Source organism: Phyllobates terribilis, unplaced genomic scaffold (assembly GCF_046119375.1).
Source record: "Phyllobates terribilis strain yellow unplaced genomic scaffold, ASM4611937v1 Scaffold_9__5_contigs__length_417890890, whole genome shotgun sequence".
In the NCBI taxonomy this organism is placed as follows: domain Eukaryota; kingdom Metazoa; phylum Chordata; class Amphibia; order Anura; family Dendrobatidae; genus Phyllobates; species Phyllobates terribilis.
Genome location: NW_027362769.1, coordinates 140,257,532 through 140,276,960, shown reverse-complemented (window position 1 = coordinate 140,276,960; position 19,429 = coordinate 140,257,532). Strand labels below are relative to the sequence as shown.

At 43.4% G+C, this 19,429-nt stretch overlaps 1 protein-coding gene across 5 annotated transcripts in view; it reads right to left on the bottom strand.

The window, feature by feature from the left end:
• The window catches only part of RBMS1 (RNA binding motif single stranded interacting protein 1), a 383,160-nt gene extending 364,048 nt beyond the window's left edge, over window positions 1-19,112 (bottom strand). For 4 of the 5 annotated variants that reach the window (XM_073647067.1, XM_073647068.1, XM_073647069.1 and 1 more), the window contains exon 1: window positions 18,938-19,112. In XM_073647067.1, the coding sequence (XP_073503168.1) occupies window positions 18,938-19,012 (75 nt within the window). In that variant the 5' untranslated portion in view covers window positions 19,013-19,112. The remainder of the gene's footprint in view (window positions 1-18,937) is intronic. The other variant, XM_073647071.1, reaches the window with a different exon arrangement.
• Window positions 19,113-19,429: the final 317 nt, after the last annotated feature.

The following is a 19,429-nucleotide window of genomic DNA, read 5'->3' as shown; positions in this document are numbered from 1 at the left end:
TCTATGGTACCCGGGTCCGGAGGAGAGTCTCCTCTCCTCTAGACCTGGGTACCATCAGCACATTGAACGCATGTATTCCGCATGTGCTTATCTAGTGAAGCTGAATACATGCGTTCTAATGCAAGTCAATGGTGGCGAAAACGTAGCGCTTCCGCAAAATAATTGGTAGTGCTGCGTTTTTTTCCGCAATGATAATCTGCAGCGGAAATTTCCGCAGCATGTGCACAGCACACGCGGATTATCATTGGGGAACATGGCAGACCTTGTACTATGCGTTTTTTAAGCGTTTCTGCAGCGTTTTTGCCGCTGCGGAAACGCTTAAAAAACGCATCGTGGGCACACAGCCTTAGAGGTAACACAAGCACATGAGACAGGAAGTGTTGTGCTCCAGAAGCATCCAGCAACTAGTGGGGTTAACACAGTTACAGGAGTCAGGGAGGGTGTTAGCAGAGCCCCAGGGGAATTGTGGGGAAGTTGTTTACTGGCTGGCTGGAGCAGAAGAGAAAGGTAGTGTGTGTGTTCTGTATCTCACAGAAGCACCCCTGCAAGCGAAAAGGATTCAAGTCAGGAGTGAAGCTAAGAACAGGTCAGGTAGAGTTCCTGAACTAGTAGCGCAGAGTATTGTCAAGCAGAAAGATAAGGACTGTAAGAAATGGTGTCACAGGGATCATCTCCCTCAGCAAACCCCCCCCCATCTCACTGTGCTGTAAAGAATGCTGTGTTCATTGATGTGCCTTTGCATTATAACTGTGCTGTCCTGTACTACTGGGAAGACTGTGAACTGCTGTGCTGCTAAGGAAACTGTACTGTTTGTCACTGGAGCCTGTTGCTCATAAGACGTAACTTGCACTGGCTGTGCGGCTTCTTATTAAATGCTACTGTTCTACCGTTTATGAGGATTCTTGTCAAGTGTGTCTGGTCAGCAAGTGAAACAACTTACGTGTCTGTGCCTGAGGGTCAATACCCCTGTGTGCCTGAGAGAAGCTGCAGCACATGGTCTATGGTCGCCCTGAGTAATGGTTCCCCCTGGATTCCAAAGAATTCATGTAACCTATCTCGCCCCTATTTGAACCTAGCGGCGTGCGTGTAACATATTGGTCTTTTTCATATAGGCCAAAGTGACTTTTGGGGCCCCTTAGGCTCTAGGTCTTGGGTGTGATTTCAGCCCCTGCACCTATTGAAGTTACGCCCCTGGGGGTAAGTCCTGTTTTCTTCTTCTGTAAAGAGGCTATTTGTATATTTTATTTCCCAGGTAGTATTGCATAACCGGGAAGTCTTCCATTGCCAGCTTCCCGGTCTTCTCATCTTCTATTTTCAGGAGTGCACTGCTCCCTTGACTCCAGGCTTCCTGCTCATGGGTGTCACGCTGGCGGGTGTGAACCCACTGCACTAGTGACCTGGTTTACCCTGGAGGGGTGTGACTAAGCCACTACCTGGTTCTTCACTAGAGCCTCTTATGGAGAGGTTGGGCTTGGGCCGAAGGTAGCCGCCAGGTATCACTGCAGGGCAGTCCCCATCGCAGCAGATGACTCCAGGGGACAGGGACACCGGTATGGCCTCTGAGTGTTGGGCAGGACAGGATCAGGGTCACTGGCAATATGGATATTTATGATCGTTCAGATAGAAATGGTTCAAACAGAACAACTGGTTCAGACAGGATGGGTTCAGGTTTGGATAGAATGACTGGCTTACACAGGACGGGCTCAAGATCATTGGACTGGCACTGGTACAGTATCACAGAATGGATTCAGGAACAGGGACCTGACAACGGACTAGTAGGTTGAAGACGCACTAGGTACTGATGTTGCTCAGGCACCTCCCTACAGGGGAGGGTGCCTTAAATACCTAATGCCTCCCTGCTATAGGCTGGGGACACTTCCGGAGTGCACGCTCTGCCCCTTTAAGAAGCAGGGAGCGCAAACAAGCGTGCCTTAATCGCGTTGCCGGGAGACCTGCGTGACATGCATGGGAGCTGCGTTGAGAGCCGTAGCAGGAGACACCACTGAACGCCCGTGGAAGTGAGCATGTTGGCATTCCTGCCAGGGGGAGGGACGAGAACCTTGCAGGGATGCTGGCGTTACAGTGGTGAGACCACAAGAACTATTAAATGGGGGTAAACTGTATCGGTACTAATCCTTTACAAAATCATAATTTTATGTTGTGGACAATGCACTGATATTGTGATTTTTTGTTTGTTTGTTTTGCGTTACTGTTGCCCTGCAGGAACAGTGAACATTGCAATGCACCTCAACACCAGCGGGAGAAGCTGTGGTAGGGGTTGAGGTGCGTCTCTAAAAGTAAGAATGTGTAATCAGAAAATGACCTGTTCTTTAAATTAGGTTTTTATGCTAAATATATTTCTTAAATTAAAAAAAAAAAAGTTTTTTTTTCAGTTTTCCATATTACTATCTATTTTGAAAAATCGTACATTTTTCTACTGGACACCAGGTCTTATACCAAACACACATGTACACAAACTTCCATAAGCTTTTCATCAGTCTCGTTATCAACACAGACAGAATTACAGTGACAGATAACACCTCTATATACAGTAGATTACATGGGATCCATCATTCACAATTGGTGATGTCACAGCTCACCTCCGCCTCCTCCTGTACAATGACTGATAATACCTCTACATACAGTAGATAACACGAGATCTATCATTCACAATAGGTAATGTCACAGCTCACCTCCTCACCTTGCGCTTTGTACCTCATCTACAGACTGTATCTGTTATAATTATCGATACATAAAGGACATAAGCAGCATAGATACCCAAAGGCTTCCTCGAGGAAGCCAATGTGAAACGCGCGTCGGGGCTCCCGCGACGCACACTCTCATTCTCACACTTTATGGGTAAGATACCTTAGCACCTTTTACCTCCCTCCTCACCTACCTATATTTGTTTATTAGGCATTTCTGCTATTAACTGTGGGGTTTTGAAAGCACACAATGTGGAACAATCACCAATCCTGATCCACAGGGATATATTTGCTTTAATTGTATCTGTGCTTCACACTGGTGCCTCACCTACACAGGCCATGTATGTTATAAACATTATTAGGTCTCCATCTACTGTATATATAGGGGTGTTTTGGATTAGAGGTTGTTCTTCCCTCTGGACATGTTCATAATCACTCTCTATGATGATTACTATACTAAGACATACATATATTTAAATGTACTGCCCTTAGCTATATTATATTTATGACCTGTGCAGTCGCTTCCATTGTTGCAATGTCACTAGCCTGTCCGTTTTACTCTTTGATTATTTCATTAATTGTTGTTACTCTCACCTGTTTTTATTATGAATGGAACCTAAGGCTATGTGCCCACGTTGCGGACCTGAAGCATATTTTTTACGCTTCTCCCTGGCGGGAAAATCGCATGCGGATATTACATGCGGTTTTCCCGCCAGGTAGAAGCGTTTGTGAGGCGTCTTTGCATGCATTTCCGCATGCGGGTTATCAAGCACTTCTCCAAGCATCACTTGGAAAAGTGCTTGACAACTTGTTCAGAATGGTAAAAAATAAAAAAATAAACTTTATACTCACCTTCTGATGCATTCTCTGCCCCGTCCGGAGTCTTGAGTGGCTCACGCTGTTGTGTGCAGGACCTGCGGTGACGTCATTGAGTCATGTGGTGGGTCACATGACTCAATGACGTGGCAGGTCCTTCAGACAACAGCGCGACGGAGGGAAAACATCAGAAGATAAGTATAAACTTTATTTTATTCTTTTTTTTACAGGTTCTTTGGTACCCAGGTCTGGAGGAGAGTCTCCTCTCCTCCAGACTTGGGTACCATCCGCACATTGATTCCGCAGCGCTTCCGCAAAATTAATGAACATGCTGCGGATTTTTGACTGCAGCATATACGCTGCGGAAAAATCCGCAGCATGGGCATTGACATTGCGGAATGCCATTGGGGACCATGGGGTGCGGATCTACATGCGTTTTTCAAGCGTTTACGCTGCGGAAATTCCGCAGCATATACGCTTGAAAAACGCTACGTGGGCACACAGCCTAATACAATTTTGTATGTTATGGTAAACAGGTTATTTAATTTATTCTAGATTATCCTTTGGGTATATATGCTCCTTATGTCCTTTATGTATTGATTCTGCTGTTAGGGGAGTATCCCTTCTCTTGGACCATGGTCCTTTCCTTAATCCATAATTCTGGCTATGTCTATATATCTGTTATAAGTATGTATCGCTTAAAACAGTGATGAGGAACCTTTGGCCTGTGAGCCGTTTGTGGCCCGTGATTACCTTTTCTCCGGCTCCTAGGCAGGTTCCCAGGTACTGCAGTGATCGGACCGGCAGCCTCATTTTGCTGACAGTCAGCTCTTTAATTCCTTCTTGCACTGTGAGCACACGCACGCAGCATTCATTATTGCCGAATGTACTATATTATACTGCTGCTGTGGATGTGGGGGGAGCAGCATCAGCGGAGGAGCAGTGCACAGGAGGCAAGCCCCCCCTGCTGCGGATTACACTGTGCCCGCTGCTAAAGAAAATGAATATTCACTGCTTCCCACGCCCATGGGTGTGTGGAGCACTGAATATTCATTCTCCTTAATAGCGAGCACACAGAGTCAGCAGCAGCCGCCGGCTGAATAGTCACTGCTCCACACTCCAATAGTCCCGGCGTGGGGAGCAGTGACTATTCTAGCAGCTCATCTCACCGTGTGAGGGCGCATGGCAGTGACGTCATGTGCTTCTCACACGCTGATGTCAGCTGCTGGCAGCAGAACAGGTCGCAGCACTGGAGCAGAGGGGAGGTGAGTAGAATCCTTTATTTTTTTTGTGTGCAGCATGATGGGGATGAGTGGTGCCATACATACCGGGATCAGGGGTGCCATGCATACCAGGATGAGGGATTGGGGGTGCCATGCATACCAGGATCAGAGGTGCCATGCATACGAGGATGAGGGATGAAGGGTGCCATGCACACCAGGATGAGGGGTGCCATGCACACCAGAATGAGGGATGAAGGGTGCCATGCATACCAGGATGAGGGGTGCCACGCGCATACCAGGGTGAGGGGTGACACACATACCAGGATGAGGGGTGCCACGCACACCAGGGTGAGGGGTGCCACGCTTACCAGGGTGAGGGATGAGGGGTGCCATGCATACCAGGATGGGGATGGGAGGAGCCATGTATACCAGGATGGGGGCCACATATACCAGGATGGGGGATATTAGTACAGAATTGGGGGACATTACCCCTATAACAGTGTTAGCAGCAGACCCCCTCCCCCATAACAGTGCATCCTGACCACATTGTTTGCTTAAATTTTTTTCTAGTTTCCTCCCCTAAAACCTAGGTGTGTCTTATAGTCCGAAAAAATACGGTATATACTCCAGCATCTCCTGGATGTGATATTTATACTCCAGCCCTAGAATCTCCAATGTGTTGTATATATGTGTATACTCTAGCATCTACTATGTGATATATATATACTCCAGCATCTCTTATATGCTCCAGCCCCTGTGTATCCTATGTGATGTGTATATGTATATAGCAGTCTTGGAGTCTCCTATCTGTTGTATAAACACCAACCCCAGTGTCTCCTATATGATGTATGCACTAGCCTCAGTGTATCTTATGTGATGTGTATGTATATATTGCAGTCTCTGTGTCTCCTATGTGTTGTATATACACCAACCCCAGCATCTCCTATGTGAAGTATATGCTCCAGCTCTGGTTTATCCTATGTGATGTATCGACCAGCCCAGTGTATCATGTGTGATGTGTACATATAGCAATCTGTGTCTCCTATGTGGTGTATATACAGCAGTTACAGTGTCTCACTACCAGTCTCGTTGTTTCCTATGTGATGTATACTGCAGTCCTCCTGCTGTTTGAGTTATATACAGTAAATGTAGCATGAGCAGTGATGAATTTCCCAGTTTGACGAGACATGTTGTATAATATACATCTGTGTTCAGAACAACTTACTGCTATGAGTTCTTTACAAAATGTATTATCGCAAAGAGTCGCCTGCCGTCCAGATCAAAGAAAACCTGAAAAAGCAGTTGCGAGTAGCAATATCATTACCACCTAACATCACACGTCTCACCAAAGAGAAGTTTCAGCCGTCACATTAGGGAGGAGTAAATTGTTTGACCAAATATAGCAGGATTATTTTCAAGTTAATTTTTTTATGGCTCCTGAATGATGGTATAAGTGTCCAAATGGCCCTTGGTAGGAAAAAAAAGGTTCCTCACCCCTGGCTTAAAACTACAGTAACCTCTAAAATCCCTATGACTAATTGTGAAGAATAAGAAATATTCTGGTTGCATAAAAAAATTACATTCTAGCAGGGCGTAACGCCGCTTCCAAGAGAATTCTCAAGTGTATCTGAGATAAAAAGTAAGATTTCTCCTGTAAACGTATGTGAAGGTTAGCACACACATTCTTGGTCATTACTCCACATATTTTCCTATCTTAACAGTTCTAGGAATCTGTTATGGTTTCAATTCACTGACTGCAAGTAGAGTTCTTGATAAATTGATACCCAAATTATATTAGACATTTGCTGCTTTTTAAACTCTATGGGGAAAAACTGGATAATCTCTTTTAAGCTACTTTTTCAGAATCAATGTTTTTGGAATACAGATTTTATGCATTTGATAAAATGCACAAATACCAGGTAGTGGCCAAATGAGGCTATCTTCACATCACATTTTATGAACATTGTCATAGAGGAAAATTAAAATCCATAAATACATCTCCAGAGAGGGGACATATCACCCTCACATTGAACATATGGGATTAATTATGACTGGGGAAATAAGAAACTAATTAGAATTGGGGAAGTGAGAGAGAACTGACAATTCAACTTCCATTGACGTAGGGACCTCCTGCAGTGACCAGGTAAGTAAGCAGAGATATGCTGAGAGCCAGACACTAAGACTGGCATTTGTTTACGTAGAGGCAGGAAAGTACACTTCCAAGGCAAGGGCTTTCTCTGTTCAAAGTACTGGTTCGCAGACTTTTTTGAGCCAGCGGTCAGTGATGAATATTGAGGTTTGCATCGATCCGATATTTATGGGAGTTATATTTTTGTAGTTGTAGCGAAGGGACGAACATAACGCATTCACTCACATCACCGTAAGGCCATTCTAACCCCTCCAACTTAATATCGGGTCCAATGGATGATGCTATGCATGCCATGTTTCATTTCTATAGAAAGGTAAAATCGCGATAGGATACATGATGACAATATCTACCGCCTGGGACCTCCAGGGACGAAGATATCCTGAAAGTTGGGAATCTCATAAAATTCTAACAAACCTAGCACATCCCACAACCATCCCCCATATGAGCTCACTAAGGGGAGATATGTGGGCTTAACCTTGATCTAATAAAAAAAAGAATTTGGGTTTTTGTATTTTGTCAGTCCTGGAAGGTACAGCTTGCTGTGGTTTTGTCTGTTTTTCTAAGGAGTACCTCCCTCCGCTAAGCTATGAGCCATTTCTGTGACACAGGTTTAGTACTTTTTCTTTTGTTATCCCTTTTATTTTATGTAATTGTATATACCGTATTGTTTTAATCCCATTTTTTATTATCTTTGTATATTTTTAATAAACACTGCCTACCTTTCCAGATTAAATATGTAAAATGTAATAGCTCTGTTCCTCTTGCTCTGTAAACTGCACCCCTGAAGCCATTATATATATGTATACACATATATATATATATATATATATATATATATATATATATATATATATATATATATATATATATATATATATATATATATATATATATATATATATATTTATTCCACGAGCTGGAATTTGATGTGTATATACCATACACTCACTGTGAGTTCCCCAATAACCCGCGTACTAGTAGAATCAGCTGCAGCCTCACCCATCCCTAGTCAGTAAATTGCACAATTGTCCTGATAATTGGAGGCAGCGGAGTTGCGTCCCCTGATAAACTGGTGACAGCGGTGGGATCTGCGTGATATCTCCGGTGTTCTCCGTGACAAACACGTTTGGCTTGTGCACTGGGCAAGCAAATCATAAGCTGCCATTCACCTGATGGACATCAAGGAATGTTCTGCTCTGATCTTATACTAAGGCATGCAAGGTTCTTTCTGGCATTTCTTATTATTAATCCAACAGAAAAACGTTGGGGTGTGTTTTATCTAACACCATATTATGGAGGTATTCTTTTATAACTATTGCTTCTATGGAAGAATCTCTTTGTAGTGCGACATTGCATGGCGGATCTATGTGGCGGTACGCAGATGACCTATGACTCCATGATATGGCGCGCCAAGGACTCTGCACAACTCTACACACCGAGGCGCTTCTTCCAAATCTTTACCCCAGTTATGGCCACAAGTCCTTGCCATGGTTTCCTCTTAGTGAGAGATTTTGATACTTTATAAATAAACAATTACATTTTTTTTCCCATTTTAAATATTAAAATCGTCCACTTAGTTCAGACCTTCAAAAGATCATCATGAAAGTTTTATTTCTCAGGACTTGACGGGAGAAAGAGTCTTTATACAATGAACGGTTATGGATGTCTTATAGGAGTATATTCACCCTCTAAGCTAGTCGTTATAGAAAACCAATATCAATGGAGGGAAAATTAGCTAGTAAATGGGTAGTGCCACCATTAAATATCATATTCACTGCGTAGATCATAAAAAGTTAGTATTTTCCATATATAAGAAGGAGGGAAAAAATGGATCCAGTGAAGATTTTACTTCTACATTTACTAAATATAGTATGGCGCCACCTGGTGTTCAAATTGTATAGCAATGTGCACATCCACTAAATGAGCTGGCTGCTAGTCCCACATGCTCACTCTGCTCACAGCCAGATCTCTGCATGATGATCACTGCCAAGCAGCCATGTAATGTGTACTTCTTGGGGCCACAACACCAGGTATCAGCAGATTGGTGGGGGTGCTGAGTGGTGGACACCAACATCGGAAGAAGAGGTCAACAAGATCTCAAATATATGGAATATATCAGCATCATTTTAGCCCTGCCAAACAATATGCGCATGTAGGTCTTTCAAAAACAAGTCCACCAATAACTTTACATGGCTAGTCCATTCCTGAGAAATCAGCGATTGATATGCAAATGAGGCGAAAGAGCTATTTGTCTGAAGCCTCTGTCACTCCAGCTCTATTTGACACCCAGCATCGGCTCCCACTGCTTGACTGACTGTTCCTTTGCCTGAAATCACACAGCACAGAGGCTGTCAATCAAGCAAGAGGAGGTGGCACTGGGGAGAGAATAGAGCTGGAGTGACAGAGGCTTCAGATCTACAAATAGTTCTTCACCCTCATTTGCATGTTAATTATAGCGCTGATTTCATAGTAAGGGAAGAACGGACTGGTTATGAAATGGTATTTCTGGACTTGTCTTTGATAGAGCTACACTACATGCACATATAAATAGTTTTGAATGAGAAATCCTGCTTTACAGGGACTTCCACCTTTGGGTACAATGTTTTTCCTTGCTAAAGGGAATCTCTTAGTAGGATCAACTCTCCTAATCCGTCTATATGGGCATGTAGGTCATAGAAAGTGGGATAAAATGATACCTTGATATCTGCGATCTGATTTCTTAATCCAGAGAAATCCACATCTTTCTCTATTTGTAAATGAGCTGTTAAGATCTATGGGCCGGACATAGATCTCCCTGAGAATCTGCCTCCAGAGCTTATTTTAAATGAAAGGGGGAGTTACCAGTGTGATACATGTAATTGCTGACACTTTGCTCTCATAATAACACACAGCTCTGCAGTGAGATCAGAACTAACACAGTACAGCAAAAGTGAAGTTTACCTCATTACAAACACATTTGCACATGCAGTCCACTCACAGTGCTTCAGCTTCTAGCTCACATGCAATGTGTGTGTGTGAGGGGTAGGGGTGGGTTGGGTAAGGTGCTGACAACACTGTGAAAAGGCAACTGTAAATATGCTTGTTGTGTTTGTAATGAGACAAGGTTCAACTCTGCTGTACTGTGTTGGTTATAATCAGGCACATATTTACAGCAGATCTGACATCACTACAAAAGGAAAGGTGCTGCTGCAAATTTGTTTATGATTAGACAAAGTTAATTTACGTTGTACTGTGTTACTGGTGATCTCACTGCAGAGCTGGGTATGATTATGAGAGCAAACTGTCAGTCATTAGTTGAAAATTTTATTTATAATAAGCTCTGGAGGCAGATTCTCAGGGAGATCTATGTCCGGCCCATAGATCTTAACAGCTCATTTACATATAAGAAAAAGGTGGATTTCTCAGGAATAAAACATCAGATTGCAGATATCAAGGTATAATTTTATCCAACTTGACCTGCATGCCCAGGTCTCCCTCTTTGGAGGGTTGATACTACTGACCCATTACCTTTAAAGTAAATACATGTATTTTTGGCTAAAAAATAACTTTTGTAATTGAATTTCATTAAAAATTTTGCACCGTTTACCTGCTATAGCCCCTGTTTTGCCCTGACTATTGCTGGCTGCAGAATGAGTTAACGAAGAAGTCATTGGTGAACTCCTTCTGACAGTCCAATGAGAGAATGTCTAACTCTTATCTTTTTTTATTTTTCGGCTCCTCTCAGCTGATTTATGACCGCAGACCACATGAAAGTTGAATGTGCCGAGAAACAAAGAACCTGTAAACGCCAAACGGTGCAAAATTTTTAATGAAACCAAACAGCAAAAATAATCTTTAGCTCTAAATACATGCATGTAAGAAAAAACAAAAACAAATTTAGCCCCCAGAGGTGGACAACTCCTTTGAGTCAGATCGATGGGGGTTCTGACATGTAAACTCACACTATTATTTCAGTATAAAAGTCTCATAAAATCCAATAACAAAAGATTTACAGCACAGCAGAACAATAGTCCATCTATATGCTCTGCTGCCTTTATAATTCTGCTAGTTTCTGAGCTCAGTCCTTCCAGCAACCCTTGCTGGCACAGTATCTGGTGATCTGCTCTGCATGAGTTAATAACTTTACAATTGGGATTTTACAGTAATCCAGTGTGGGAAAACCTTCCCACTGCATGATGTCAGCTTAGGTAAACTTTAGGGATGCTTATCAACAAACTTACTGGCTGTTTCCAATTACAACTAGTGAAAATCTGAAAATGTAAGCCCGCAAGGGCAGGGTCCTTTTCCCTCTGCACCAGTCTATCATTGTTAGTTTGTTTACTGTAAGTGATATCTGTATTTGGTATGTAACCCCTTCTCCTGTACAGCACCATAAAATCAATGGCGCTATATAAATAAATAATAATAATAATAATAACTTTAAGAAGAAATACAATGTAATGTATTTACAAAGTTACAAATGTGGTGCCCCTGAGGGTTCGACCGCCACAGGAATGCTGCACTTCTACAATGGAGTGTGGTGTTCCTCCTCTGAGGTAAGGCCGGTGTGATGGTAGTGACCTAGCCTTTTGCATCCAGCACCACATTTTCACCAGAGGGAGCTAGTTTGCACTGTGTGCTGCTCCCCTGGTTACAGGGAGACTGGGGAACACAAAGTGGTAGGAACCAGTTAGTGGGTGTGGGTGGAGGAACACTAGATAGTGACACTTTAGATTTCATATTTAATAGAATGCCATCTTTGATCTTGGTTCTTGGTCTGTCAAGCGGTCTGGTACTGTACCCTGACTGGTGTAAGAACGTGATCTCCTACCCTGAAAGTGGATCCTGTGTGGGCCTGCAGGGGATGGAGACATGGCCCTAGTCCCTAGGCCTTGGGATGATGGGCAGGTTGCAGACAAGGAATGTCTCAACCCGGCCGAGGACCAGGATCAAGAAGGCCCGGGAGCTTTAGAGTGTGGCTCCCTAGCAAATGGGTCCCCGGGAGGATGCAGACGGAGCGGATCACACCACCTGTCCTCGCCTACCTGATCTATTCAGAGGGATTCCGGCTGCAAGAGGGGTACCGGCCCCCGACACCCGACCTCGTACTCTATGTCCAGGACGAGAAAGCCCGGTTAGGCCCTGAAGATCCCACCGGGCGTCGGATGGAGAGGAATTGCCACCCAACCCCTACACCTGAGAGGAGCTCAGCGGGAGACCCGGCCTATCTACACACGCGCAGACGGGAATGGGTGAAGTCTGTAGTACAGGAACACTCTGGTGCAGGGTCGCTACCAAACACTGGACTTTCTCGGAGGTAGTCGGACCCCAGTCCCTGGTGGCCACAGGACTCCGCGAGGAGCAGGGAGTCGCCTTCCCGCTAACATCTCTGAGTGAGTAAAGCCTTGGAAGTTCACCCCTATGGCATCTGGACTGTTCATTACGCGCCATACCACGCAACGCGGTGCCCGTACTCCCCGCGCTACTGCTACCCCCCTTCATCCTGTTTGACTGCCCTGAGGCCTTGCTCCGCCTGTGGGGAGCAGTGAGAACTTTAGCCGCCACGACACCGGGCCTCAGCGGACTGTAGCGGCGCTGGTGGCCCTTCACCAGACACCACAGGTGGCGTAGTCATTAATATAAGCCACTCAACCCGGAATAGCCCACACCATCTCTTTCTAATGTGACGGTCCTGAGCACGAGTCGGGCCCGGGCCACGGCTGCATCCCATCTCTTCAACACAGGGCCCGACACCGAGTCCCCCAACACCCAGGGTAAAACACGGGTTTTCTGAGTAGAGGCGTCACACAAACATTTTTGTGTACAGTTTACATATATGTGACATGCAGAAGTAGTGCTGTTGCAGAGTGTGACATGCAGAAGTAGTGCTGTTGCAGAGTGTGACATGCAGAAGTAGTGCTGTTGCTTTAAGATGAAGAGAAAGGTGGTGTGTGTGTTCTGTATTTCTTCAAAGTGCCCCTGCAAGTGAAAAGGATTCAAGTCAGGAGTGAAGCTAAGCACATGTCAGGTAGAGTTCCTGAACTAGCAGTGCAGAGTATTGTCAGGCAGAAAGATAAGGACTGGAAGAAATGGTGGCACAGGGATCATCTCCCTCAGCAACCCCCCCCTCCTCCATCTCACTGTGCTGTAAAGGATGCTGTGTTCATTAATGTGCCTTTGCATTAGAACTGTGCTGTCCTGTACTACTGGGAAGACTGTGAACCGCTGTGCTGCTAAGGAAACTGTACTGTTTGTCACTGGAGCCTGTTGCTCATAAGACATAACTTGCACTGGATGTGTGGCTTCTTATTAAATGCTACTGTTCTACCGTTTATGAGGATTCTTGTCAAGTGTGTCTGGTCAGCAAGTGAAACAACCTACGTGTCTGTGCCTGAGGGTCAATACCCCTGTGTGCCTGAGAGAAGCTGCAGCACCTGGTCTATGGTCGCCCTGAGTAACGGTTCCCCCAGGATTCCAAAGAATTCATGTAACCTGCCTCGTCCCTGTCTGAAACTAGCGGCATGCGTGTAACATATAGATACAATTTACATAATGTGTAGATTCACAATTGTTAGGAACAGCAGATATGGACCATGGATGTTGGTGCTGCATTAGCCAAAATCAAAGAGGATGAGAGATAGGCCCACGCAGCATCCGCGAGGCGAGGCTGTCCTGATGCTCGGCACCCATGGGACTTCACATGATCATCAGTATAAGATTTCACTAAATAGCTGCTCTTCGGTCACTATAAAGTTACATTAGGTTGCCCGTAATACAGCGCACATCTGCTCCGCTAGAAGTCACGTGACTTAGATGAAAACTTGAATCATCATTTATGTTCTGAATAATGTATTTTTGGGCATAAAACTCTACTGGGATTCTGAATTATTATTTTATAAATAGCAAAAAAAAATCAGGCGTGCATTTAGAGCGGCTGAGGCCTCGTGCTAAATCTGCAAAATATTGATTCCCTGTGGTCACCAGGACCTGTGTACGACGGCTACCTCTGCACCCACTGCAAAATGATGAAGGAGTAACAGCAAGTCTAATGCTCACTGCCTCAGACAGTGAAAGGGTTACAGAAAGTGTTCAATAACTTGTGGGTTGTGACAGGGTGGACGGTGACCTCACAGTACTGATTAAATATAAATATATATATATATATATATATATATATATATATATATATATATATATATATATATATATATATATATATATATATATATATATATATATATATATATATATATATATACTGTGTGCAGAATTATTAGGCAAATGAGTATTTTGATCACATGATACTTTTTATACATGTTGTCCTACTCCAAGCTGCAGAGGCTTGAGAGTCAACTACCAATTAAGTAAATCTGGTGATGTGCATCTCTGTAATGAGGAGGGGTGTTGACTAATGACATCAACGCCCTATATAAGGTGTGCTTAATTATTAGGCAACTTCCTTTCCTTTGGCAAAATGGGTCAGAAGAGAGATTTGACGGGCTCTGAAAAGTCCAAAATTGTGAGCTGTCTTGCTGAGGGATGCAGCAGTCTTGAAATTTCCAAACATTTGAAGTGTGGTCACCGAACAATCAAGCGTTTCATGGCAAATAGCCAACAGGGTCGCAAGAAGCGTGTTGGCCAAAAAAGGCGCAAAATAACTGCCCATGAATTGAGGAAAATCAAGCGTGAAGCTGCCAAGATGCCATTCGCCACCAGTTTTGCCATATTTCAGAGCTGCAACGTTACTGGAGTATCAAAAAGCACAAGGTGTGCGATACTCAGGGACATGGCCAAGGTAGGGAAGGCTGAAAAACGACCACCTTTGAACAAGAAACATAAGATAAAACGTCAAGAATGGGCCAAGAAATATCTTAAGACTGATTTTTCAAAGGTTTTATGGACTGATGAAATGAGAGTGACTCTTGATGGGCCAGATGGATGGGCCAGAGGCTGGATCAGTAAAGGGGGAGAGAGCTCCACTCCGACTCAGACGCCAGCAAGGTGGAGGTGGGGTACTGGTATGGGCTGGTATCATCAAAGATGAACTTGTGGGACCTTTTCGGGTTGAGGATGGAGTGAAGCTCAACTCCCAGACCTACTGCCAGGTCCTGGAAGACAACTTCTTCAAGCAGTGGTACAGGAAGAAGTCGGTATCGTTCAAGAATAACATGATTTTCATGCAGGACAATGCTCCATCACATGCATCCAACTACTCCACAGCGTGGCTGGCCAGTAAAGGTCTAAAAGAAGAAAAATAATGACATGGCCCCCTTGTTCACCTCATCTAAACCCTATAGAGAACCTGTGGTCCATCATAAAATGTGAGATCTACAGGGAGGGGAAACAGTACACCTCTCGGAACAGTGTCTGGGAGGCTGTGGTGGCTGCTGCACGCAATGTTGATCGAAAACAGATCAAGCAACTGACAGAATCTATGGATGGAAGGCTGTTGAGTGTCATCATAAAGAAAGGTGGCTATATTGATCACTAATTTTTTTTGTTTTTGTTTTTGCATGTCAGAAATGTTTATTTCTAAATTTTGTGCACTGATATTGGTTTACCTGGTGAAAATAAACAAGTGAGATGGGATTATATTTGGTTTTTATTAAGTTGCCTAATAATTGTGCACAGTAATAGTTACCTGCACAAACAGATATCCTCCTAAGATAGCCAAATCTAAAAAAAAACCCACTCCAACTTCCAAAAATATTAAGCTTGGATATTTATGAGTCTTTTGGGTTGATTGAGAACATAGTTGTTGATCAATAATAAAAATAATCCTCTAAAATGCAACTTGCCTAATAATTCTGCACACAGTGTATATATATATCTATATATATATATATCTTCCTGTACCAGTCAGCGACTTGTATTGTTTAAGATTATTGTACTTTTTTTTATTATGTATATCCCTTTTCACATGTATAGCGCTATAATAATAATATATATGTGTGTGAGAGTATGTGGGTATGTTTGTGAATATGTGCACGTATGTGTCTATGTAGATCATAGAATCATAAAATGTTAGAGTTGCAGGGGACCTTCGGGGTCATCTGGTCCAACTCCCTGTGGGTACAAATATGTGTTCTTCGGTATTTGTGTGTGTTTGGATATATATATATATATATATATATATATATATATATATATATATATATATATATATATATATATATATATATATATATATATATATATATATATATATATATATATATATATATATATGTGAATGTTGTGCGCATGTGAATATTTTTGTGTATATACTATATGTACTGTATGTGTGTATCAATGTGCATGCGTGTGTGTGTATATATAATATACATAGAGTGTGTGTGTGTGTATACAATTGGAGTAAATTGCACCACACATGCCACTTTATAAATTTGGTGCGTTTTTAGAGTGCCCTAAAGTCAGGAAATAAAATTTACACCACTTTCTAGTTTTAGACTTTTTGCAGTGGGTACGGAAAGTATTCAGACTCCTTTAAATTTTTCTCTCTTTGTTTCATTGCAGCCATTTGGTAAATTCTAAAAAGTTCATTTTTTTTCTCGTTAAAGTACACTCTGCACCCCATCTTGACTGAAAAAAAAACAGAAATGTAGAAATTTTTGCAAATTTCTTAAAAAAGAAAAACTGAAATATCACATGGTCAGAAGTATTCAGACCCTTTGCTCAGACACTCATATTTAAGTCACATGCTGTCCATTTCCTTGTGATCCTCCTTGAGATGGTTCTACTCCTTCATTGGAGTCCAGCTGTCTGTATAAGACCTCATAGCTCACAGTGCATGTCAGACCAAATGAGAATCATGAGCTCAAAGGAACTGCCCAAGGAGCTCAGAGACAGAATTGTGGCAAGGCACAGATCTGGCTAAGGTTACAAAAGAATTTCTGCATTACTCAAGGTTCCTAAGAGCACAGTGGCCTCCATAATCCTTAAATGGAAGAAGTCTTCATAGACCTGGAGTCCAGCCAAACTGAGCAATCGTGGGAGAAGAGCCTTGGTGAGAGAGGTAAAGAAGAATCCCAAGATCACTGTGGCTGAGCTCCAGAGATGCAGTAGGGAGATGGGAGAAAGTTCCACAAAGTCAACTTTCACTGCAGCTCTCCACCAGCCGTGCCTTTATGGCAGAGTGGCCCGACGGAAGCCTCTCCTCAGTGCAAGACATATGAAAGCCCGCATAGAGTTTGCTCAAAAACACATGAAGGACTCCCAGACTATGAGAAATAAGATTCTCTGGTCTGATGAGACGAAGATAGAACTTTTAAGTGATAATTCTAAGCGATGTGTGTGGAGAAAACCAGGCACTGCTCATCACCTGACCAATACAATCCCAACAGTGAAGCATGGTGGTGGCAGCATCATGCTATGGGAGTGTTTTTTAGCTGCAGGGACAGGACAATTTGTTGCAATTGAAGGAAAGATGAATGCGGCCAAGTAGAGAGATATTCGGGATGAAAACCTCTTCCAGAGTGCTCTGGACCTCAGACTTGGCCAAAGGTTCAGCTTCCAACAAGACAATGACCCTAAACACGCGGCTAAAATAACAAAGGCGTGGCTTCAGAACAACTCTGTGACCATTCTCCCTGGCCCAGCCAGAGCCCTGACCTAAACCCAATTGAGCATCTCTGGAGAGACCTGAAAATGGCTGTCCACCAAAGTTCACCATCCAACCTGACGGAACTGGAGAGGATCTGCAAGGAAGAATGGCAGAGGATCCCCAAATCCAGGTGTGAAAAACTTGTTGCACCATTCCCAAGAAGACTCATGGCTGTACTAGGTCAAAAGGGTGCTTCTACTCAATACTGGGCAAAGGGTCTGAATACTTATGACCATGTGATATTTCAGTTTTTCTTTTTTAATAAATTTGCAAAAATTTCTACATTTCTGTTTTTTTCAGTCAAGATGGGGTGCAGATTGTACTTTAATGAGAAAAAAATGAACTTTTTAGAATTTACCAAATGGCAGCAATGAAACAAAGAGTGAAAAATTTTAAAGGGGTGTGAATACTTTCCATACCCACTGTATATATTACACAATGGGATTGTATATGTGTGTGTATATAACTGTATGTATGTGTATATATATGAACTGTATGTGTCTGCGTGTTTGAAGATTATCATAAAAAACTGTATACATGGCAATTCCATAAAAAACATCTTATCAAGTCAGCTCATTCTGGTTTTAGGGCGAGAATCTGCAGTGATTATGGGTTGGATTCAACTGATCAGAGGTCCTTTTCAACCACTGCAGATCCCGATGGATTGTCACCCAGCTTTCCCAGGCGCCTGAAAGGCTCATCTGTCTTATTCTCCTGTGGCACTTTCTCTCCTCCATTGTCTGTTCTTACATTCCTTATCTAGGCCAATGTGCAGTTCTGGTGTCTGTGAGAACCTGTTGTCAGCCCTTAGACTGGGCCATACTTGACAGTCCGTATAGGGACCTCAATGGGCGGACTGACATGGGGTCCTCACCTGAACTTACAATTTTATATTTGCCTATGAGGCTCTTGAGTTAAGGTCAGGATACCCGCAGTGGGTCCGGATATTGCTGTCCATATATGAACCGTGAAAGGTGGCCTAAGGCCCGGGGGGACGCCAACAAACTAACCCCAGCCCTAATAACAGCCATAATAATCGCCCCCCAGCTCTCCAAGAAACAGATAATAATGGCTAAATATAACATGACTCAAGGACTTTAATATGTATAACGCTCTTCGAGACGCGGGTAGCTGTCAAATACTGACAGCATTGATTTCCAAGAGGTTCTGCAGCAGCTGAAGGTTTAGAATGAGCGGCAACATCCATGTGGCTCTCATTGACAATAATCCCATGACATGCACTTCCCAGGGACGACATAAATCCCATGTTAGCAATATTGCAAACCGAAGCATCTCTGTCTCAGTCACCAGACGTCCTCCCATATTTCCCACCCCCTTTGTATGGGCTCCAGGAATACCCCTTCCAGGCGGAATAGTAGTCATCATTCCTGGCACAGATGCCATCATTTTGGAATACTGGTCTATTCTTCTAAGGTTTACATCAGGGAAGAACATCTCCTACCTTAGCCTGCAGATACTGGGGGTAGTAGTAGGTAGTGTACTGAGGGTACATCTGCTGTTTCCACACTTTTCCCATGTAGATAGAGGTGCAGTGCAGATCCCAAATCCCAAGTTCTCCTCTGTCCTAGTGCAGCAGCAGCAGCTGGTTGGTGTCTGCTATTCTGCCAAGGAAAACCTCACCCAAGGAGAAGGGATCGCTGCCCCCCTCCCTCACTCCCTGGCAGCCAGTGTAAGTGCAGCTCTCGGAGGAGTTTCTCCAGAGGGCAGGTAATGCTGTTTGATTTTCATGCAGCAAGCAAGAACCCCAGGAAACAATCAATAAAGTCTGCAGCTTTCTGTTCAGTGACAGGCAGCAGGGAGAAAGGCTATAATAATGGGGGCTGGGAAATAGGAGTGGTCGCTTTAATTATAAACCCAGAGGTGTGCATGCTGCGTGCTCCATCATCCCGGCAAATATGATGCCAACTAGTAACGATATCATGTGCCATTCATC